Source organism: Gossypium hirsutum, chromosome D07 (assembly GCF_007990345.1).
Source record: "Gossypium hirsutum isolate 1008001.06 chromosome D07, Gossypium_hirsutum_v2.1, whole genome shotgun sequence".
NCBI lineage: Eukaryota > Viridiplantae > Streptophyta > Magnoliopsida > Malvales > Malvaceae > Gossypium > Gossypium hirsutum.
This window is the reverse complement of record NC_053443.1, coordinates 16,439,837-16,463,777: the sequence shown is the minus strand read 5'-3', so window position 1 is coordinate 16,463,777 and position 23,941 is coordinate 16,439,837. Positions and strand designations below refer to the sequence as shown.

General features: G+C 33.0%; 3 protein-coding genes and 1 long non-coding RNA gene across 5 annotated transcripts; 3 read left to right on the top strand and 1 right to left on the bottom strand.

Moving 5' to 3' along the window:
* Window positions 1-2,595: 2,595 nt before the first annotated feature.
* On the top strand, window positions 2,596-4,415 carry LOC107954116 (uncharacterized). 2 transcript variants are annotated; one of them, XM_016889592.2, is made up of 3 exons: window positions 2,596-2,681; window positions 3,522-3,689; window positions 4,022-4,415. In XM_016889592.2, the coding sequence occupies exons 2-3, from the start codon at window positions 3,617-3,619 to the stop codon at window positions 4,267-4,269; spliced, it is 321 nt and encodes a 106-aa protein (XP_016745081.1). In that variant the 5' UTR covers window positions 2,596-2,681; window positions 3,522-3,616; the 3' UTR covers window positions 4,270-4,415. The 2 variants fall into 2 exon arrangements, with proteins under 2 accessions (XP_016745081.1, XP_016745079.1); XM_016889590.2 differs by lacking the exon at window positions 3,522-3,689 and having other exon boundaries at window positions 4,014-4,415.
* A 1,071-nt stretch (window positions 4,416-5,486) lies between these two features.
* On the top strand, window positions 5,487-13,616 carry LOC107954118 (transcription factor E2FB). The gene is made up of 15 exons (XM_016889594.2): window positions 5,487-5,968; window positions 9,934-10,123; window positions 10,312-10,368; window positions 10,536-10,621; window positions 10,695-10,783; window positions 10,872-10,926; window positions 11,548-11,600; window positions 11,686-11,736; window positions 11,825-11,873; window positions 12,002-12,067; window positions 12,186-12,262; window positions 12,418-12,643; window positions 12,894-12,960; window positions 13,044-13,170; window positions 13,254-13,616. The coding sequence occupies exons 1-15, from the start codon at window positions 5,765-5,767 to the stop codon at window positions 13,261-13,263; spliced, it is 1,407 nt and encodes a 468-aa protein (XP_016745083.2). The 5' UTR covers window positions 5,487-5,764; the 3' UTR covers window positions 13,264-13,616.
* Window positions 13,617-16,469: 2,853 nt separating this feature from the next.
* Window positions 16,470-17,075, bottom strand: LOC107956641 (transcription repressor OFP13). Its single transcript, XM_016892229.2, has one exon. It carries the CDS (start codon window positions 17,073-17,075, stop codon window positions 16,470-16,472), a length of 606 nt encoding a protein of 201 aa, XP_016747718.2.
* A 5,680-nt stretch (window positions 17,076-22,755) lies between these two features.
* Window positions 22,756-23,656, top strand: LOC107954119 (uncharacterized). Its single transcript, XR_001699423.2, has 2 exons — window positions 22,756-23,107; window positions 23,327-23,656. It is a non-coding gene; the product is annotated as an uncharacterized lncRNA (long non-coding RNA).
* Window positions 23,657-23,941: the final 285 nt, after the last annotated feature.

The following is a 23,941-nucleotide window of genomic DNA, read 5'->3' as shown; positions in this document are numbered from 1 at the left end:
AACTGTCGTATATTATAATAGTCAAAGTGCTATACATTTCACCAAATATCAAATACATCACGAGAGAATGAAGCACATAGATATTCGTTATCATTTTGTTCAAGAGGTGAACATTTAAAGGGATGTTTAGATTCTTAAAATTGGCACAGAACACAATCCAATTGACATGTTGACACAGAGCCATCTAGTTTTAAAGTTCGAGCATTGTTTGGACTTGGTAAGTATCCGATGAAGAATCAGTTAAACTTGTAACAGGGATCGGCAAGGGAGTTGGTCCAAATACGAGTCAATGTGGAGATTTGTAGGATAATGCCTCTTATTTTGACCAAAGTTTATTTTGACTTATCTTCTCCCAGTTAAACTCTGTTTTTAGTTTCCCGCTTAAACTCTGATTAACCTAGAGTTGTTGTAGTCATTTATCCTATGAATTTCAGCCTATAAATATGCCTTAGTTACTCTAGGTTTTACACAACAAAAATGATTTAAATTGAGAGAATCTTGTTCTTTGTTTCGAAGGGTTTTTCTTGTGGAGCTTATATATATATATATTTTTAATTCTCTCCATCTTTTGAACTCTCGTTTATTATAGTGAAATCTCTTTTTTTCCCGTGATTTTTTATCCTCTCTTGAGAAATTTTTCCATGTAAAATTTGCGTGTTCAATCTTTTCGATTATTATTTTTATCACTTTGTGTGTTGTTTAATTGTGTTTATCCTTTACAATATTTGGTTGTAGGCATGAGTACCTGGGTTCTATCCCAAGCAACCCTTACCCGAATTATCCAAACATTTTATCACAATAAGTTCAAATGAATGTTTTTAAGAAAAAATCCACATCGCTAAATTCAACGTGATTTTATTGTTAGATGACTATCAATTGATTTTTTTATTTAATTTCAAAATGACACACTAGTTAATTTAATAGAATAATTTTCATGGTGGCTAGATCTAAATTTTTAAATTTGAAAAGCAGAGGAACTAAATTTATGAAAGTAAAAGTAGATACTATATTCCAAATCTACAAAGTGCATAAAGATTTAGAGCATATTTTAACTTTCAAATATTTACACTATAATGTAATATAAATAAATAATTTGGATGAAATTGGTAAAAGTACCATGAAAACCCTTGTACTAGAAGTCGAATTGCATTTTCCCCCTTATACTAAAAACACTGGCAAGCTGGTTTCTGTAAGTTAGATCAAAGAGCAAATTGATCTATCTATTATAAATTTAATCTATTTCTATTGTTAAAAACTAGTACATGTACGTTCACATGAGGTACATGTGGCACGCCACGTGTAATTATCTGGTTATTTTGTCAGCCATGCCAGTTTTCAACCGTACAAATGGATGCATTTTTTAGTATAAAAGACCAATTTGCTATTTGATTTAACATACATTGACTAATTTACTTATTTTATAAGTAGAGAAGCAAAATTGTTATCTGACTCTTAGTACAAAGGCTTCTTTCATGGTACTTGTACCAATTAAAATGATACTATTATTGATAAATAAATGTCCTAATGATAAATTTAGCCATTAATGTTTATATTTTTTGTCAATTTGACAATTTTTTTGGAGCTAAAATTTTCCATTAACATTTTAAAAAGAATCGAATCATTTCTTTAACAGAAAATGCTGACTAGAATATTAATTTTTAACAATGTTGGCGTGGCAAATCGCCAGACAGTCTAAGTGTACTTTATATTGATATGACACTATTTTTTATATGACATATCAATAAATAATTTAAAAATATAAAAATATTCAAAAAATTATAAAAAGTTAAAAAAACATAAAGTACCCATGGACTGCTATGCGTGCTATTGTGTTTAAAAATATTTTCATTAAAAGAATAACAATTCAACTCTTTTTGAAAGCTAAATAACAAATTTAGTTAAAAAAAAGAAGAAAAAACTAAATTAACAAAAGGTATAAACTTCAATAACTACATGTATCATTATGCATAAATAAATCAAACTAACGGTTAAAAGAAAATCATAAAACTTGCATCATTGGCAAACCAATGTCGTTTGCAAAGGATTTCTTCATTTATTTTAGGGTAAATTATATAAATTGTGACTCAACTATAAAATTTATTATTTTAGTCATTTAAAAAAATTATAATTTAGACATCTATTACATAGTTCATTCATTCTGATCACCCTCGAAAATTCGACATAATATTTTTTAACACATGGATTAATCATTAAATATCACATTATATAATTTATTATGTCATAAGTGTTGCCCACGACAAAAATATAATTTACCTAATACTAATTATTAACCAAAATAAAAGAAAAAATAATAATTAAATAATAAAAAAACCCCATAAATCTAGGTTTGGATTCCGGCCAGCCCAGCCATGGCCACCGACCCACCTATAAACTGAAAGCCATTGATAAGTTTACGTGTCAAAAAATGCCATGTAAGATTTTCATTAGAGTTTTTAATGGAAGTGACCAAAATGAATGAATTATATAACATAATTGCTTAAATTATAAAAAACTTATTTTAAGTGCCTAAAATGAAAATTGTTGATAGTTGGGTGACTCTATGCATATGTGTATTTTATTCTTTATTTTATGCACATCAATATTGTGGCCCCCGGTCTTTCTCATCTCCGCCTCATCTCGTTTCTCCACTGCCTGCAACTGAGATTATCGAAACTATTTTGGTAACTCATCTCATCTCCTCTCCTCAAATCTTCAAAATTTAGGATTTCATTTTCTTTTGCCCTAATTTATTTATTGATGGGTTTATCTGGAAAACTCTAAAGTTCTTGCTCGTTGATTATTATTTTTATGTTATTATCGCTGGGGATTAAAGATTTTACTTTATTTTTTTAAATTTAGAGGGATTCACTAGGTTTTAAAGCTAAGCGATGACCGTTGTATCTCCAAGTTCGGTTTCAATATTTTTCGGAATATGAATGATGAAGATGAATCTTTTTGTTTGCTTGAAAATGTTAGATTTGTTCTTAGCTATTCACCTGGTTTAAACAACAAATGATTATATTAGTTATGTTGCTCGGATTATTCATCAGTTTTCTAAAGAATCCATGATTCTCTCCTGTCTTTAGATTTTGTTTAATCTGTTCTAAATTGAAGTAGAATTTCAATGCTAAGTTCTATCTTCTGAGTTTCAGAGTTATTTTGGGAAGTAAGCTTGTAGTTTTGCTACTGAAGAGGCTTCAGAGTTATACGTTCCTTAAGTTACGAGCTTTGTTCTGGGTCTCACTTACATGCCATTTCTTGTTAGGTTCCACGTTTCTTGTGAAGGAGAGCTGTGGTCGAGTTCTTTTAGATCTAGTTATGGGTGTATTAGAATGGGGGAATACATTAAAGGATCCTCAAAAAAGTTAATTGTAGCGTTGCTAGTTTAGAGTTATGGACTAAACTCTACGAATAGGTTAACAATGTCACCCCTATCCCTGTAGGGTATTTGGGAAGTATAAAAACTCTGCCAATAGTGTGGAAAAAAGATTTTTACTTGTGCTGTTTTAATGTAACGCAAGGCATGGTGGCAACATGGTTGCTTTGCATGAATGCTCTAGGAGAAAAGCTATGTCCAAATCCTTGCAGTTAGCCGATTTGGGTTCACATTCCATGGATGTCAGTCAACACCTTCACTGTATCTACACAAATTGGCCTCCTATCAAGGCCAATGCGACCAATATGCTTTTGTAAGAATCAATGGCTTCTTCTGTGATGTGAGCACTAAATTCTGATTTCATATGATGTAAAAACCACCAAATTAGTGCATTAGCTTTGGTGTTATTAATTCCTTGATATACTTTGTCTTGGTTTTTACCCAAGTTTCAGTCATTCATTAAGTGATAAAGAAACCTCTTGTTATTCTAGTATCATTGCAAAGGTGTAGATATGAAGACATGCATTCATTCATCGTTTGAAATTGATAAAGAAATACGACACAACTAGGTTATATATCTCTTTTAGTAGATTACCAATTTACTATGAAGTTCTTCCGGGCTGATTTCTGTTGTAAGCTGGCCAGGTTATATTATCATGGGAAACAAGCCTGCGAAGCAAGAACGACGAGAAGAGGTTCTCTTGAAAATTGTGCCACCATTGGACCAAGTTTATGTTCGATGGCTTGCTCGAGATATAGAGAGGATTCACGGTTTTAGCCCGAGAAACCCTCGTGCAGTGAAACCCCCAGAGCACTACATTGAATACATGCAGTTGAATGGTTGGTTAGATGTAGACTTGGACGATCCAGATTTGGCCCATTTGTTCAAATAAGAAGGGAATACTTTTTTGCTATAAAAAAGCTTATGAATTGAGCTTGGAATTGGAAGGTACGTTGAAAGAACTATGTTGCTGTTGTAAATGGAAACAACTTATGATTTCCAAGATGGACAAGATCTTGAATGGAAGTTCTTTCATCATTCATGTAGTGATGATTTTATGGTTTTGTTTTGTTTCTTGCTTTGATTCTTGAGGAGAAAATCCAATTTCTCTTTCTTTTGTTATGATTTAACAACTCGAGTTATTGAGTAACTTAATACTTAGTTCAAATTGTTTGAGTTTAAACACATTTCTTTAATTAATAGTGAAAAATTTTCATTTAAGTTTTAGTTTAAGTATTTAGACTTTAGGTGAGTTAATGTGGGTTATATTTATAAATAACAACTAAGGTTTTGGTTGAATGACAAAATATTAATTTAAAAAATATAAAAGTTTAGGTTAAAATCTTATTATGTATCTATATGTTTTTTCTCTATCAAAGTAACACAATAATATTTTCGTCATTATTTAAATTGGTGTTATTGTTGATTTAACTCGTGATATAAATTTAATTAATCAAATGACTTGAGTTAAAGCTAAAAATATATTTTAAGGACGCATGTTACATTATAAAACTTGTTTTAGAAATTAAAAAATTAATTATGATTTAAATGTTTGTAGATAAAAGAATTAAAAAAAGGCCAAATTCCAGCCCAATGTAAAAAATGGAAACCAAACAATGCCCTAATGAAGTGGCGCCTAATCGTGGGAAGTGACAGATAGGGTTTCCTGTCCCTGGTTGGTTGGTGAGAGTTTATGCGCGCCAAACAATCGCCACTTTATTGCTCTTTACAAAAGGCGCGAATCGCCGATTCGAACCTCTTTTTTTTATTTATTTAAGGGAGTTATTATATCTACGCATTTTTCCACCTAATCGCACGGCTCCAAAAGCTTCACCCTTTTTTCTTACTCTTTTTTTCCTCTGATAATGTTACTGTTAGAAAATTTCAGTGCAAAGAAATTAGATAAAAATGGAAAAAAAATAATTATAAATGAAAATTTTGTCTTTTCTTAAATTGGCGGGAGTTCTAGAAAAACAACTTAACACACACACACACAAACATATATATATATAGATTTTTTATATATCAAATTTATTATTTTCTTTATAATTTAAATTATTAAATAAAATTAATTATAAGGGCTTTCTTTTAAGTCTACATATCCGATCGAGAATTCCCTCCCTCCAGTTTTTCAGTATATATATATTTCTCGTATTCAGCTTACTTTCTCTCTCCCGCTTTTTTTCATTTTCCTTCTTCCCAAACAGTAGATCTAAAAAAAAACCCTTCCATTATCTTTACCTTCCCTCCCTATCTTTCCTTCAAACAAACCCCAAGAAAATCCAAACCATTTTCCTTTTTAATTTAGTAATTCCTTCAAAGAAACCCAAGAAAATCCAAATCTTTTTTTTCTTTTAAGTTTTAAATTTAATTGTAAGTTTTATGTGATGTCGGATTCTCAAACTCCGGAGCAGTTAAAACAACCCATGCAGCAACAGCAGCAGCAAAATCGGCAGCCACTAAAACGTCAGCTACCTTTCTCTACGAAGCCGCCGTTTATGGCTTCTGGAGGCGACTATCACCGCTTTGCTTCAACTGAGCCTCGCCGCGTCGCCGATCATGAAGCTGAAGCCATCGTCGTTAAGTCTCCCGTAAGTTCTTTTTCCCTCCTTCGGTTCAGGCCTGTTAATTGCAGATTTTTTTTGTTGTTGTTGATCATGAGAATTAGTTCAGATCTGATTTGATTTTGACTTGGTGGTTGAATTTTATGAATTTTGGTTCTTTGTCGCTGCAGAAAAGATTGCTTTTGGACTTTATTTTGGTTTAGAGTTTGATAGTGGTTGTGTGGATTTTATAGTTGAGAATTTTGGCGGTTTTTGGTGAAATTTGTTTAGTATTGGGTTAATTATTGCCCTAATTTGGTATTTGGTTTGATTTGAATAAATAGGGTTTTATTAATCCAGAAAAGGAAGACAAAATCAAGAAATTTACTAAAGAATCCTAGAATAAGAACATGGCTAAAAAAAAGTGAACCTGAAAAACAAATCAAAAGAGCAAAACAGGCTATATTAAAAAGAAGAAGAGCAAAACAAGCTAGACACCAGCTTCTAATCTAAAGCTAGGGAAGGCAATGGAGCAGGGCGTGAGCATACATAGCCAAATCCACTACTACACCATAGCTGGCATGCTTTGCCACACCACCTGCCCTGTTTCATTGTAACCTTGAAAATCATTACCATTTCCATGTATATTGGATGCATTCCTTCCTTCCCATTATTTCTAATATTTTCAGTCTTTCTAAAGTCAAGTAAAAATTTAAACATAAAACATGTGTTTTTGTATGACACAGTTTTACATTATTGTCCTTTTAATAGTTTTATATATACAAGAGTAAACTTTCATCTAGTGGAGCGGGGTGGGGCAAGCAATTATCATAAACACTCTATACTCATTGACCATGGTAGAATTATGATTGATTATCTTCAGGCTTCTGCTTGGTCATGATGTTTGCCATAGTAGAATTAATCGCAACATGTGTCAAGCTGACTGTTTTAAATGTCTAATTTGTGCAGTATGTTATGCAACCCAGTTTAAGTAGAAGCTGGAGAAGACTTGCCCCTTTGGCAAGTGGCAGCCCACTTTAACTTTTGATTATTTCATTTATGTGTCTTTTTTTATTAATGCATCTGCAATACTGATCAGGGTGATTTGTTTAAATAATAGAAATTTTGATTCAATATTAAGCTTTTAAAGTTTGACTTTGATAATTGTGCTTTATCTTCTTTTAAGTTTACTAACATGTTTTGAGCAGCAGTTTTTTACAATTAGTGTTTCAAATGTTCGGGGGAGATGCTGACATTAAAGTTCTTGACATTTATGAGAAAAGTAATGCGGGTGCATGGCTGAAATGTCGATATTGATTGCGGGTGCATGGCTGAAATGTCGATATTGATTGGAAGTATCAAGAAGAAGAATAACTTTCCACAACTGAACTTAAGGCAGGATGGGGATAAATCAATAATAGCAGAGTACTCCTATCATGATGAATGATTTTGATGGTTCTGGAAAATAAGCTCTTCTATCTAAACGTATGGAGTAGAAACATTGTAAATATTGTGAACAGAAAAAGCTTATCTTTCGCGTGCCACTTTTGCCACTCAAACCATGTACTTTGTTTGAGGTTGATTTTAGGAATAAAACCTCCTTGTTTGATGGTTACATCCTTGCAGGAAAGTTATAGGAGTATAGAGGCTTTTTTGGCTGTGGTTTGTAGGAAAGAAAAAAGTTCCAATTTATGAATGTCTTTGGACAGGATCCATAATAGGCAGGATGAAAATTATCCAAGTAGAGAAGTAAGCTGAACAAAGATGTCTGTCATTTTCATTGCAATCAAGTCCTTGCTAATTGCTTGTTCTGAACGGTTGATTGGTTATGAATGATGAATAGCTGGTACATAATTAGAAAACAAATAAACTACAATTCTTCTGGAGCACGCAATGATAATCACAATGCTGAAAGTCATTTCAAGTTATTTACGGGTAATAAGTATGTGGCCATTTAATAGATGGGCGGGGTTTTTTGGATGTTTTCTGGAGGTAATTAAGTAACATTTGTGATTTCCACTTGAGGTTGCAAGATAAATAGTTGTCAATGATACCAATTTTGGGGTGCTAAGTCTTGTTAAGTGAATTTTTCTGCATTGGTTTTGTAGGAAAGCTTTATAAGAAAAAAAATAGGCTTTAGTATTTCTTAGTGGTGTGATAGCTTTTGATGCATGCATTTAGGTCTTTTACTTGTTTTGCTTCTTGACATCAGAAAGCAGTTTGTAAACATCTATCCATTAAAAGTAAGACCTGCTTAGTCATTATTTCCTTAAATGCATTCTGCTGCGGATTTTGTGTGGTCATATTGTACTGTCTCATAACATGCTGATGGTAAGAAAAACCTATCCAAATTCAGGGATGGTGCTTCTCTTTTTAGTTGAAGTTTGGCAGACCTATTGAAGCTGTTTTTTCTTGATGGGATCTGCAAAGATGGATCATGCTACAAGATTGATTCAGTGAGAGTACTCTTTGTTTACAGACAAAAGATCATGGTTGAAGCGAGTTATATGAGTCACTTACCTCTAACACTTTGATCTTGCTTACTTTCTAGAATTATTACTTATAATAACCTTATAAAAGGGATGAGCGCTTTGATCATGCTTACTTTCAAGAGTTATTACTTAATAACTTTACGAAGGGATGAACATTTCAATCTTGCTTGCTTTCAAGAATTATTATGTCGTATCCTTATAAAGGGATGAACTTTTGCTTGTTCTCTTGTACACTGTTTGTCACTGTATTTGCAAGGAGTGTTTTACTTGAATAATTTGTCTAATATTTAATCAAAACACTGAGAATAATGGTAAGTTCAGGCATGGTGGAATTATTGTTACTACATGCATCATATATTTAATTATATGTTTATCAATATTTAATTTAGTGCCTCTCAAGTGTCTGTTGATTTCTTTTTATAATTTTCAATAATGGCTGCTAATATGCTGAAAAGAGTTATTAGTGTGCATACTTGGATTAATTTCATGAAGTGAAACTATCATATGTTGCTTGGAAGTTTTTTTCTGGAGAGACATAGTCCTCAATTGGCTAAGCTACATGTTAAAGACTTTGAGGCTTCTTTAGTTTTAAGAATCAAGATCACCCATTTGTTGTCTGAATGGTAAAACTTTATGTAGAAAGCTACAAGAAATAAAAAGGTCTTGAGAAATTTTTGATGAAAGCGTGAGCTTCACCAATGTCTTTGAGATTTTGTTGACAGTCAAAACCATTCTTTAGACTTGACCAGGGTTGGAAATTCCAGTTAAATTTTGAAGGAAACTTGGAAAGAAAAAAGATAGGATGTTTTAAGCTAATTAAATGAGTGCCTTTTTGAGGATGTTTGATGGAGATTGTCTTTAAGAAAGTATAGATCAACAAGATTCGATGGAAAAAAATGTCAAATAAATTATTTATCCTTTTGTTGATAAATTGAAAAGACAACAAAGGTTGTGCAATTAGTTTTCATCCTTGGTGCTCCTTGAGAGGCACTGATTTTTGTTTCTAGTTGGTGATTGTGCCCTTGCAGTTTGGATGATTGCTATAGGTTCAGTTGTTGCTGCTGTTTTTGTTATGAACAAATTAGTCATCATGGCATTAGGTAGAATTTAGGTGGTTGCTGTTTCACATGAAAATGCTGTGATTTTGTAACCCATTGATCTTAACTTATCAATTGGATAAAGAAAAGGCCTACTCTGCTTGGTTAAAAGACACTCTTTTTCTCTTGTTCACTTTTCCTCTCTTTTATGTAGAAATCCTTTTAATCTTCTAATTTGATAACATCAATCATAGGAAGAAAAAATAAGTCAGCAAGTGCAAATGCCCCAGATATCTTTGTAGGTGCATGGTTCAGCTTCTTGTAAATACATATTGTCTATATTTTCCACCCAACTTTATAATCCAATATGATACTTTTTCTTGAATGGAGCCTCCAGCTTCTTTCCTCTTGGTTCATTTTGTGCCTAGAATTATAATTGCCCCATGATTCTAATTGCTATTTGAAAAAAAATATCGTGTATCAGTTAAAGAGGAAGAGTGACGTAGCAGATCGAGAAGTTGAATCTAGTGAGTGGGCGCTGCCTCCAGGATGTACTGAATTGGTTAGCAGTCCCCTCCAGACACCTGTATCAGGAAAAGGAGGAAAGGCTCAGAAAACATCAAGGCTAACGAAAAACAGTAAATCTGGTCCTCAAACTCCTGCTTCAAATCTCGGTGAGTAGTATTACTTGCAAGGTATACAGCTAAGATAATGTCTGTGGTTCTTCTTTGTACCTTTTCAATAACCAGTTGTTGTAGATCCACAAGCTTTACTTGCAAAACCCTTGTATTTTTGGCTAGTTCTACTGGATTTAAAGGAATAAAAGTTTATATGGATAATGAGAACTTTTCAAATTTTGCAGGTTCCCCTGGCAATAATCTCACCCCCGCAGGTCCATGTCGCTATGATAGCTCCTTAGGTAGTTTTCTATCTTTTTGTCTCTTATGTATTCTGTTTGGTGTTTTATTCTAAATGATGCTAAAAGAAGTTAATTGGCTAAATTGTTGTTGCCAATGTTTCACACTGCTTAAGAAATTGAGTGAGTGAATGGTAAGACTGACTCAATGTTCTTTAAATTCAATTCAGGGCTTTTGACAAAGAAGTTCATCAATTTGATTAAACAAGCTGAAGATGGTATTCTTGATCTAAATAAGGCTGCTGATACTCTGGAGGTAACTGTTTCATTATTTGTTCAAACAATCAGGTCTTACAGTTCCATTTCTTGATGGTTTTCTGTTCCTACAGGTGCAAAAGAGGAGGATATATGACATAACCAATGTTCTTGAAGGAATTGGTCTCATTGAAAAGAAACTCAAGAACAGAATTCAGTGGAAGTATGACCTATATCTCATTTTCTCTGAACTTTGTTGGCTCGGATCTCTTTCCCAGTTAAGAAAACACTCAATCTTTTAATTATTACAGGGGGCTTGATGTCTCAAGGCCAGGGGAGGTCGACGATAATGTTGCTACTTTACAGGTATTATTCATGAAAATGCAGACAAATTGTTACTTGACATGCAGATTCTTAGATGATTTAGGTTTCAGCTGTATGGTTTGTTATATTTTCTATGCTTTTACTTAAATTAGTTCAATCTTTAGCGTCTTTCTTCTCTGGAGTCATGCACATGAACTAGTTCTCTTTTACTGCTCTTTGGTTGCTTCGTTGCTCCTTTTATCTAATGACACATGTCTTCTATTTGTCTCAAATTATCAAAGTGCTTTTTGGTTGAAAAGATAATATCAATCGTTTGAAATCAATACACTATGTAACTGTAGGTCCATTAATGCCTCAACCTGCTGGACTAGGCTTCTTGGAATGTTGTTTCCAGCTTTTATTTCAAACACTGACTTCTGTCAAAAGCCATGACTTCTTTATCGCCATTTCTCATTAGCAGTTTTCTACCTTTCTGTTTGTTTTTCTTGGCCTCTAAATTTAGCTTGACAGTTAGCACTAGCCTGTTATTTGAATGGGTCTAGTGCAAATGATAAAGCTTTTGTTGGTTGTCTTCAGTGAATATTTGTTCACTATCAAACACTTTTCTGTTTATCATCATCTAAGTTTATAATGGGAACTTCTTCATGGCAACCCTTATTTCAGGCAGAGGTTGAGAATCTTTCTATTGAGGAGCGCAGATTAGATGAAAAAATAAGGTTAAGCTGCTATGGTCTCTGCTGTTGTATCTCTGTTAATTGATTTTGTTCTCTGGATTGTTGCTGAGGTTTCTATATTGTACAGAGAAATGCAAGAAAGATTGAGGGACCTCAGTGAAGATGAAAACAATCAAAAGTAAATCTTTATTTACCCACTCAAGATATTATTACTTTTCACAACTTTAGTTGAGCAACTTAACACATTTCACCTTTTCCCATCTCAGGTGGCTTTTTGTGACTGAGGACGATATCAAGAGCTTACCCTGTTTCCAGGTTTGCTAATCGATAAAGTATTATACTATATGTTTGAGCTGCTAGTTTGTAGGGTCACCTGGCATTGTAATGCTAGGGGACGCATTCTACTTTCAGCTGTTAACTATATGTTCTATTGCCTTGTTTAGAATGAAACACTGATAGCTATAAAAGCTCCACATGGAACCACTTTGGAAGTCCCAGATCCCGATGAGGTATTCTCAAAGGCTTTTTCTTTTCTGACCAAGAACTCTCAAAGGCTTGAAGAATCAACTTTTATTTTATTTTATGTTTTTATGTTCCTTCGTATTTGTAACTGTCTTTTTATAGCAGGCTGTTGACTACTCACAAAGGAGATATAGGATTGTCCTCAGAAGTTCAATGGGTCCTATAGATGTCTACCTTGTCAGGTACCGCTGATTCTTGCTGGTTAAAAGTTGGTATCCTTGCATGTAATTTTAATTTTTTTATTATGGCATGGCAAAACCTTGTGCTAAGGACACATGTCTATCTGTTATTCAAAGTGGTCAACTTCCTGGTGATTCCTGTCTCTCTGATATTTTAGTCAATTTGAGGAGAAATTTGAAGAGATACAAGGTGGAGATCCGCCTCCAAATTTTCCATCAACTTCAGGCTTGAATGAGAACTCAGCAATGGCGATGGTAACAGAAGAGAGCAGAGGGAAGGAGATTGAAATGCAGGGCCATGATGCTAATAGAATGTGCTCAGATCTTAGTGCTTCACAGGACTTTGTGAGTGGGATCATGAAGATAGTTCCCTCAGAGGTTGATGTAAGTTCAACTCTTTTACCATATCAATAGTGCTGCTCTGAGAAAATAAAAAGCTTTCAGACGACAAACATTTTGTCTGTGAATATTAAATGTACGAGTGTGTTGATTGTTCAAGAGGTTTTTGCTTTCGGGTATCATATTCCTGCATTTCTTTGAGGAATAACCATTTCAAAATACTCGCATGTGTTCTAATTCTTATGCCTTTTTAGTAAATCAATAATTACTACTTATTTTCTGATTTCTTTTGCAGAGTGATGCTGATTATTGGCTTTTATCGGATCCTGGTGTTAGCATCACTGACATGTGGCGGACTGAACGTATCCTCTATTGAGATGTGCTTAAATTAATGTTTATTTTATCTTGCTTAATATTTTGCATTCCATGACTCTTTTGACTATAGCTGGGGTTGATTGGAATGAGTTTGATACACTTCATGAGGACTTTGGCATGGCTACTGTTAGCGCGTCAGGTCCCCAAACGCCTCCTCCATCAAATGCAACTGAAGTGCCTTCTAATTCCACCGGAAGGTAAAAAGGCATATTTGCATGTGTGAAACTGAAGATTACTTGGCCTGTTCTTTTTTGTTTAGAACATTTTTCATTCTTTGCAGGCTGCCTTAAAGGTTGGCTACCAGATGTTTCCTCGGAAGTTCTGAGGAACTAAAGAATAGGAAGTTGGTAGCTCAATCAATGTACAGTAAGTAATACCAATGATCCAAAGTGATCTTGTAGCATATAAGGTCATATTTTCATCCGAGTTAATCGCTGTATATTACCATCTCATTTGCTTTCATTGCATCAACTAGAACGTGTTATTAGATTGACTGGCATAGGGTCATATAGACATCATGTGATGGCAAACAAATGATCTGATGTACCTTGTTTTTTACTGTATTGAGAAATTCTTTTTGATGAAATAAAGATGCTTGTGACTTGCATGCCATGTTCAGTGTACGGCATGGCAGTTTTCAGAAGTTTTGGAGCTACAAGAAAAACTGTAATCTTTATGGGAAACACAAAAAATGTACTTGGAAACTAGATATTAAACAGGGCATTGAATATACAAGTAGCCGCAGATTTTGCTCGTCTTTTTTAACCTTCTTCCCTATCTAACTAGCAACAACGGGAGTGAGAGCCACAGTTGGAGGAAACCTCATAGGAGATGCAGCTTTGTGTGCAGCATATGCCAATGCAAAGGTCCCCACTTTCCCTCCGGTCACATCGGTTGAGATTCCCACCTGGAAATTGAAAGGCCATCTAATGGTTAGTTCCCAAAACCCTTCATCAAAAGTTATGAACTCAAGGGAAATCTGTGACCCATGTGTATATTGGGTTTTCTTTATTGGTCTCTTTTGGTTTTTACCTTTTGAAGCAAAGCTTGAACATCAATGCCTGCACTAATTAGTGCATAACAAAGGGAGGAGATCAAAGAAAGAGTAATAGAGGTTGCCAGGTAGGCTCCTCCATATTTGGCAAGCAGCTCCTTGGACTTCTATTTCTTCTTCCTTGAACCTGAATATCTTGGGATGTTTAACAAAAAAGTAAATGGAATCATAGGCGCAGAGTTAGCTTCTCATCATTTCCAAAGGGTCAAAAGTAGTAGAGAAACTCACGAACTGCATGCATTGCAAAATACCAAATGCTTCCTTTCAATTCCTTAGTCCATAAACTTCCAAAGCAACCATTAACCAGGCCATGCTACCAATGTAAAGGGTTAAAGAAGATGAATCATAAACTAATTAAGGAAAGAGAATTAAGTACGTTCCATAGCCCAGCTTCAAGACCATACTTTGTAACATCGAAGGGGTTTCAATTTCTTGTGTATTTTAATTGATAGCTTTGATTGTGAAGGTTTTAAACCTAGGTTTGATGGAAGTTTGAGTGGAAGCAAAGCAGGAAAGCTTTTGGGTATTGAAGAAAGAAGTAGAATTGCTGACCATAAATTCTCTCTCCATCCAAACAAAAAAGTTGTGTTACTTTTAGGACTTTTAATTTTTTTAATATTTGAAGTAGTAAGGAGATGCAAGAGAAAAAACAAAAAGTTAATTAATTAAATTTTTGGATTAATTTTATAAAAAAAAGCCTCAATATGATACGAAGTTACGTGTCTCTACCTCCATTCTTTATTTCTAAGGCAAATGATGGAATTCATTAACGATACCTTTATGAGGTAATATCAAATTTCCTTATTTCTTTAATGTGTGGGTAGTGGAAAAACAATCATAAGGGTTAATAGATGATAACCCTTATCATAAATCTCTTAAATTTGAAAAACTAAGTAGATGAACACATGCAATTATTAGAATTACAATTCTCTCAATCCATAATTTTAATTAAATTTAAATTTAATATTTGATACATTGATAATATATTTATTTTATTCCACAAGTAACTTAAAAAAATTATGCCTTTCTTTTAAATATATATTTTTTAATATTTTACTATAATTTGTTAAAACCTGATCTTGTTTGTGAAATATAAAAATTTCAGTAACAAGTACATCAAATAGTTTCCCTTAAATTCATTTAAAATTTTAATTTAGCTATAATCATTTGCTATCCGAATGGTGTTGAGTATACATCTATTATAAAAAGAGAAATTATTTGGTACATTGTTAATAGACTCTACAAGCAAGTTGAGGGTTTCACAAATATAATATAAGTGTAATAAAAAAAAAGTTAATTATATAAATAAATGTGACTCTTATTTGAATCTTTAAATATTTAAGTTTATTTTGACTTCTCTTTTGACTTTTGTACTATATTTATATTATCACTTTGGCACCCGTACAAGTTTTTTATGAGTTTGGATTCTATACGGTTGTTTTGTACATTTTATCACATCATCCATGTTTTCTGTTAAAAAAATTATCCTATACAATCAAACATTGTCATGTGTAAAAAGAAAAAAACACAATTTTTTTTAATGTGGATTGGGGTAACAGGTATATAAAATGATAACACAAGTGTGAATATGATAAAAAAAATCAAAATTTTTTTTTGAATTCAGGAGTTCTTTTTAAATTTTAATAAAATTAATAAATATATTGTAATAAAAATAATAGACATCAACAAAAAATAAACTTTATATCAGTTTACAAATCTTGGTAATTTTAACATTAAAAAGAATAAACTTTATATGTTATTTAGTGAAGCTGTTACAAATTTTATTTGTGCTTAAAATATACAATTATAAAGCTAAAACAATTTGTGTAAATTCTGTAAAATTATTTTGATTCAAGTCTAGTTGTTTAATATTTTAGAGAAAGAGGCATGAGTCCAACAACAAATACTAGTAAATTAACATGAGAAGAATAAACATATAAAGACCTACAACCAGTATCTATTTAAGTAATGTCGGGCCACATGATCAATTACGCTTTTCTTTCTTTTTAACCATAGTTACTAATACATTGCATTTCAAGCAAATTTTAGACATATATTATCTTGAAAAGGTTAATTTTTTTGACCTACTTTATTATTGGCTAAATTTTTTAACAGATATAATATTTTGGTGTAAAATAGATAATAAAAAAATATTAACTTGGAAAAAAAAGTAATTTAAGTACCAAGATGAAAATAATAATATAATTTAAAAATTAATTTGTGGATTAAGTCTTTGCACACATTTCAAACATCTTTTTTCAATATAATGCCTCTCCTAGAGGACTCAAATCTAGATTTTTCTTACATTATCTCGCATGAAAGTTAAACTGATAATTCATTATACCAGTTCATCAACATCGTAATATATGCCAACAAACTATTGGTAAAAATAGAAAGAAAAAAAAAAGAAAACAGGGTCGTACATAATATTCCTATCCTAGCTCAAGGGATCGGATGCTTTCTGATAATTGTCCTGGAAGCTGCTGAAGCTGAAGAAGAAACAGAGATAAAACAAGAAGAGGAACATGAATTTATAGTAGCAAACATGTCGATGAAAGCTCCCACTATAAACTCATGGTTCTTCTTTCGATTCATCTTCAAGTACCATGCCAATAACTCCTCTAGATGTTTCTGTTCCTTGAGTTCACATGCCTCCACTATCTCTTCCATTGAAACTCGAAAATCCATGTATGGATCCACTGTTTCCATGGCCAATGCCACACAATCCTTGAATGGGAACCTGGCTGCCTCTAGAATGGAACCAGTGTCATCCGGTTCGAAGAACAGCCTGTTGGACCGCAGTGCCTCGATAGCCATATCCAACAGTTCTTCAGAATCTTTGGGCACTGTGAAACAATGTCTTGATTGAGACCAAGAGCAATCCAAGGCTGAAATAAACTTGGCAGTGCTGTCTGATAAAGCAGAAGTGGAATGCTTCAACCTTCTAGGCTTGTTTATGAATGGAACGGCTTTCAAGTGATAGAAAAGCGACAGTTTCCATGACATCCCTTTGGTTCTCGATTTGTTGCAGATGGAAGGAAATTTCATCTTCATCACAACTCACATTGCTCAGTACTTAGCTTTGGTCTCGTTTTGTTTTTATACGAGAGTGCGAGTTAAATGCAGCATTGATAGTGTCTGCAGATTAAAGAGTAAGGTGAAAAGCAGACGATAGTTCGTTGGGAGCTTTCATGTGAACGACATTATTATTGGTTTAACTTCATCATAAAAGTTTCAATGTCTTGTTTCGTCTAATAAAAATTGACAGCTTTAATGTTGAGGAACATGAAATACAGCTATTTGAGATAATCAAGACGTTTGGGGTGAGGATTGGTTGAAATATAGCTTCCAAGTCCAATTTGTTGGTACATGTTAAGTAGAGAAGTGACCAATTAGTTTGGCTTCCCTGTAGCAGTTTCAGTTGATAGGACATAGACATCCTTTTCGGTGCCATTTCATCACCATTCAGTGACGGTTCATTCGTCACTATTACTGTTGTTTCTTTTTTTCCGTTTTACTAGAATTTCTAAATGAAACTATTTAATTATTTTTTAATAGTTTATAATATATGAATACTAAAAACGAAGTAAGTCGAGTCAATTTTGAATTATAAATGGAATTTTTTAAATTCATATAGCCCATGAATACTACAAGTTAGAACTTCATTCCTTTTTTAAAAAAAAATATTTTATTTAATGTTTTAGTTTTTAAAATTGACTTGTTTAAATTTATATTCTTATAAAATTATTGATAATGGAATTAAAGGGTTTTTTAAAGAATATTTTTAGTGCTATTGATGAAGTAATAAAGATGGCAATGGAATAGGGAAAGATGGTTTTTTGCTCACCTCAATCCCCTTTTTATGCATCCTATTGATTCGTCTTGAACTTGATTTCTATAAAATCTTAATACCCAAACTTCACCTAAAAAGTAAATTTTCTCTAACTTTCATTCACGTGACCCAAAATATTAAATAGTGTATATATATTAATTTTCACAAAAGTAAATAAATTATATTCACCTCTGAAACTCATACAAAAACCGTAAGCAAAGCCCTCATATATAGTTGTTGTTAGTGCTAGTGTGATAAAGAATTAAACTTCCACAATTTTGGTCCAATATGCCATTTTATTTAAAGAATGGAATAAAATAGAGATCCTATTCAATTAAACTTTTTGATCTCCTGTCTCAAATACGAAAAGTCATCACATTAGTGTTGGAAAAATTGTAATTTATGGGAAATTTGAAGCATATTCTCAATAGGTAAAGGTGAAGAGTTAAATCATAAAATTATGGTTTCATATTCTACTCAACGAGACCTTTACAATGGTATATCATATGCTCAAAATGGTTGAGTGATGAATGAGAAATTGATGCTCAAAGTAAGCTTTTTGGAAATATTTCTTGAGGAAAAGAAAAGCTTAGATCCCACATTGGTTAAATACCAAGTATAAGATGTGTATATATATGAGAACTCACTTAAAGGGTGATTGAATGGCTAAGCTTGGAATCTTGCCTCGCGCGCAAAAGGGTGCAAGTCTAAACCCCATTAAAGTTGGGTTGCACTTGCACGATGTGGGCGACGTAAAGTATTGGTAATTAAATAATTAAATTTGTTTGGCAGGAATTATTTGCTCAATCTCATACCGAGATTATTTTTTCTCCAAAATTCTTCTCTTTTTCTTTCTATATTTTCCAAAGTTCAGTGATAGAAAAAGGTATCGTTTGTTCATTGATCACTGTGGAGGTGCTACTGCTTTGATCATCATGTTGTATCCTGGGAGACATTCGACCAACGTTTCTCCAAGTATCATAGGAGCGGCCGAATCTGTCTCAAGGAAATTGTGTAAAACATGCCTCAACATCTAGTGAAACTCGTTTCTTCTTTTTGATTTATGCTTTTTGTTATGTTATTTATTGGTTTTTCATATCCGATAATTTAAATATAAATTATTCAATTTATTTTATTATATATATTTATATATTTTTGTTCGCTAACGTGCTTTGTCCAACAATTAGTTCATTTAGATTTGTCCTTACTTGATTGAAATTCCCTTACAAAGACTCTAAAACATAGACATTTAAATGAAGTCAAAATATGATAAAAAAAGAAAAAGGGAAATTGCAACCAGCTCAATTGTTGCAACATGTAATTACAATTTGAGCTAAGCTTTCATTAGTGAAAGTCTTAGTGGGAAGTTAAATCATTATAATTGTAAGACTGAGGAACGAGAGTGAGGTTGCACTTAAACCATCTCTTTTCCTGTTGAGATTATAGTGGATTACTTTCTAGGTAAGGCCCCACAAACTAAGATTGGATCTAAATTGTGTAACCAAATGGATGTGTTCTCTATTTTATATTTCCAACATTTAGTTGTTTTTTAGTTGCAACTCAAATAACAATTGAACTAGCAACTCGACACTTACATTTGGTATCATAGCTAGACACCAAAGAAATTTGGTGAAGATCCTTCTATTGATTTGTTGATACATGGAAAGAAGTTCAATCTCCAAGCCACCTATGCACCTATACTAAATGGGTCAAATAATGGCTACTAGAAAGCATGTATGAAGGTGTTTATCAAGTTAATAGACAAGAAAACATGTAGAGTGTTCTTACAATACGAGAACCATCAATTGTTGTTGTTAATGCTTCCAAAATTGAGTCAATGTAGACCACAACAGAGACTAAAGTAGCTAGTTATAATTCTAGGGCCCTAAATTCCATATTCAACGGTGTGGATCCCCAAGCAATAAAAAGAATCTCAAAGCGCATTATAGCTCGTAAAGCTTGGACTATTCTTGAAACAACGTATGGAGGGACTACTATTGTAAAATAATGCAAGCTCTAGATGTTAACAACCAAGTTCGAGAATATGAGAATATGAGAAGAATAAATTTTGTTTCATTTGTTTGTTAAGTTATGTGACATCTCTAACCAAACTTTTACTTTTGGTGAAGAGTACTCGGATGCCGAGTTGGAGCACAAAGTTAAGAGATCTCTCCCACAGTGTTTATCCATCAAGGTAACAAGCATAGAGAAGGCTAAAGACATCAACATGATGAGGGTTTATGAGATGATTGGGTCCTTGTAAATCTGAATACAAAAAGGAATATTACTCTGCAAGTTGCTTCTTCAGTTGCAATTGATGAAAAACTTATCATTGAATACCTGACCATGCCTTGACGCAAGTACACCGGGGATATGAATCAACACAAATACAAATAATAATCCAATGATATATTACAAGCGTGACAATTCAAGTTGTAATATTTGTAGTGTTACAATGAAACAACTCGAGTATTTCAAAGATCAAACCCAATAGAGTTTGGGGGCAAAGTGATCAATGTGCTACAAGCATACAAACATAAAGTCTAGCTAACTACTCGTTAAGTATCATATTACGACAAATCATAATCAATGGGTAATTGCACTAATTAACCATCTAACACTAAGAAGTACTAAATTGTAAAATAGTCAAAATTACACAATTAACAATTCAAGAAATGCAAGTTGTTGGTTGACTTCCATATTGTTGATATCTTTGGATTAGGGATTTAAAAAGCTTAAACTGCTATTTGGCTCAATTTTGCCTCTCAGTTACCATTTTACCAAATTAGACGATTTAGTCTGATTAATCTCTCAAACTCACCAAACTAACTGGGGATAACCAAATTGATGCTCGATAGGATCTACTCTTAGCCTCACCTATCTAAATGTTCACTTAGAGACGTTAATTCTAAGTTTTAAAGTCTATTCAATTTAGTCAATTTGTTTATAATTTAGTCATTGTACCAAAAACTAACCAAACAACATTTCCATCAACCAACAACCATAGATTTAGTTACTAAACATCATTTTCATGCAAACAAAAACCCAACATATACTCTAATCATTCATTAAAATAAACATAAGAGTAGGGTGAAAGAAAGCTTAGGAATTTCTTTGATGGTTGCCTGGAGAAGATGTTGACAACGACAATAGAGGTGGAAATACAAGTAAATTTCATAATTTTATACTTTGGAAAGCAAATTAATCTAAAATATATTAAGGGATTTGGATGGAAATGAAAATACAAAGGAAAGTTTGCGTATCAAAGTGCAAATACTAACCAAGTTACTGTAAAAACTAACTAAACTACCAACTAAACCAACTAAACTCAGAAAATTTAATGAACTAAACCCTAAAAGATGAAGAAGAAACTAACTACTAAGCTTAAAAAATGAAAGAAAGTTGGCTCCTTTAAAGTTTTCAGCCAAAAGTGCTTTTATCAGCTAAGATACAATTCTAATTTTTAAAAAAACATGCCCATAAAAGTTGTGTTTTGGCTTGAGCTGATGTTGGACAAAAGAATGCTCCTACAATAATATTTTTGCTAATGTTGCTCTAGTAGTTGTGGGGGTTTTCAATGTGACGACATCCACTAGTCGGTGTCGTGACATTACTGGTGATGGCCACAATTTTTCACTTCAACATCTTTAGGGATATTATGACTTTGGAGGCTTGGTGTCGCGACTTTGCGCTCGGTGTTGTGACATGTTGTATCTGGTGCTTTGAGTGTAGTATATTCATTTGTATACTTTTAATTTTTTCGAATAGATTGGTTAATAAAAATATCATTGATTACATTAATATACTCTATAAGATTGTCCTAATATGATTTTTGCATGCAAAATAAAATAAAAGCAAATGTTGCTCATTTGTTGTCTAATACTTAAACTAATATTAAGCGGCATTACATGGTCAAATCGTAATATCGAAAGACAACTTATATTAATAGACGAACCTAAATTTGTCCTTAGTGTAACCATAAATGAGCAAATCGATTGAAAGACTAATATGCCTTCTATTAAGTCCAATTGTGGAGATGCTTTGTTTTGGGGATCGGAGTGGATGACTCCCAGAAGATAAAGACATAAATGTCATTGATTGGACTGATAGTACATCAGATTGAACCCAAGAAGAATAGATCTTGAATCTGTTTATGAATTTATTCACTTGTAACGTTCATAGTGTGACATACCTAAATACTGAGTGGATGACAGACTATGTATGTGTGACTCACACACTTTGATGTAAGTAAAAGTCTGATATATAAGAGCCAAACATTACAAAAATGCTCAAATAAGGGTTGTTCATGCAGTTTAGACCGGTTTGTAGTAAAAATTAAGTGAGTGCTAACGTGTTTAGAATAAAACACATAACAGCTGAATCCGATATTTTTTTAAAAGGAAATAAAGTAATAAAAACATAATTCAAAACCTAATATGCGACATTTTAGAAGCTCTCATTTGAGCATTTTCAAAAAAGTTTGACTCTTATTAAGCAATTTCGAATTGTTTTTACCCTTGTTTGACTATTTTGAAAGGTTTAACCTTCATTTAAATATTTTTATAAAAATTAGACTCTTATATAATCATTTAAAAAGGTTAAATTCTTATGTGACAAACCTTAAAAAATTGGACCCAATTTAAACATTCGACCTAATAATTATAGATATCTAACTTGAATATAAACTTGAAGATAATTAAAATTTATTAGATGTAAGTTAATAACCCTTTAACGAGTTTCATCATATGTATACTTGTTCAAAGGTTAAATATAAATTTATTCTCGAGTTTGACCAATTTAGATTATTATTTATTAATTAAATTTAATTATTAAGATATATAAATATTAAGAAAAGTATTTTTCTTTTTATTTTTTTGATAAAAATCTCGACTAGAATTGATAAAATAAAAATAAAGACAAACAGAACCAGTTCAAAACAAAAACAGATCTAAATCCTGGCCTAAACGAAAATAAAGCTTGGCCTATCATTTCAAAACAAAACCCAAAAAAAAAAAAAAACAAAGCAGTATCCAGTTAGACACACCAACGGGCACCCATTCCCGAGAAAGTCTCAATCTTAACACCTCAGTCGGTCTAGTTTCCAAAAGCTAGCAACTTTCCAAAAAACAAACCCTATCAGTTGCTATTGTCCCTTTCAGAGCCTTCCACCACATGCCTTTCAGTCGGGTTCTCTTGGTCTTCTTCATCCCAAGGCCTCAACAATGAAGTCTGGAACTCCTCCTTCCAAGTAATCTTCCCTATCCCTCTTCAAACTTTCAGTGGCTAGAACATGGGTAAAAGTGTTCGCAGATCTAGGCACATGCTTAAACCAGATCCTTTGAAATCCCCTTTTTTTATTTGTTGAATATTTCGCTTGATGGCTCCTATTTTTTATTTGTCTTGAAGATCTGACTAACATTTTTTTAATTATTGTCCTTGCATCTCCCTCCACTTCCACCGCTCGGAGCCTTAATTGCATCCCCAATAACAACGCTTGAAGGCATGCATGACCCTCCGCCGCGAACGGGGACACAACCCCTGTATGGAGAACTGATTTAGAGGCAATAATCTCACCCAATGCGTTTCTGGCAACAGCCCCCGAACTCGATTTGGCCTGTGTTAGATTGAAGGAGGCATCAAAGTTGATTTTAATCAATGAATTAGTTGGAGGGATCCATTCCTCATTTCCTCTCAATATGATACTCTTTCTTTCTTCAATTTTTTCTAGTTTTCAGATATAACGGACTACCCATTCACCTAATTCCCTCCCATTAAACTATTTTCTTTCATACACTAATTGGTTTCTATTTGTTCATATAGCCTAAACGGAACAACAGAACATCCTACACTATTTATTTGTGCTTCATCTAAAAACCCACGTAGTTCACCCCTAATAGTCTATAACTAAGTTTGATAATATCCAATTGAGATTTAAATGACCCCATACCTCTACTGATGTAGGACAGTCTCGAAAAATATGGACAAGATCTTCCACTGTGCTTTCGCATCTAGGACAAAAAGCATTCTCCACCAATCTTCTAGAAAATAAATTAGCCAAAGTAGGAAGAAAATACCAAGAAGT

Coding starts and splice junctions, on each gene's coding strand:
- LOC107954116 (XM_016889592.2), top strand. CDS start 3,617: ATGTCAGTCAACACCTTCACTGTATCTACACAAATTGGCCTCCTATCA. Junction 3,690..4,021: donor AATGCGACCAATATGCTTTT/GTAAGAATCAAT, acceptor TAAGCTGGCCAG/GTTATATTATCATGGGAAAC.
- LOC107956641 (XM_016892229.2), bottom strand. CDS start 17,075: ATGAAATTTCCTTCCATCTGCAACAAATCGAGAACCAAAGGGATGTCA.
- LOC107954118 (XM_016889594.2), top strand. CDS start 5,765: ATGTCGGATTCTCAAACTCCGGAGCAGTTAAAACAACCCATGCAGCAA. Junction 5,969..9,933: donor CCATCGTCGTTAAGTCTCCC/GTAAGTTCTTTT, acceptor ATCGTGTATCAG/TTAAAGAGGAAGAGTGACGT. Junction 12,961..13,043: donor TGACATGTGGCGGACTGAAC/GTATCCTCTATT, acceptor TTTTGACTATAG/CTGGGGTTGATTGGAATGAG.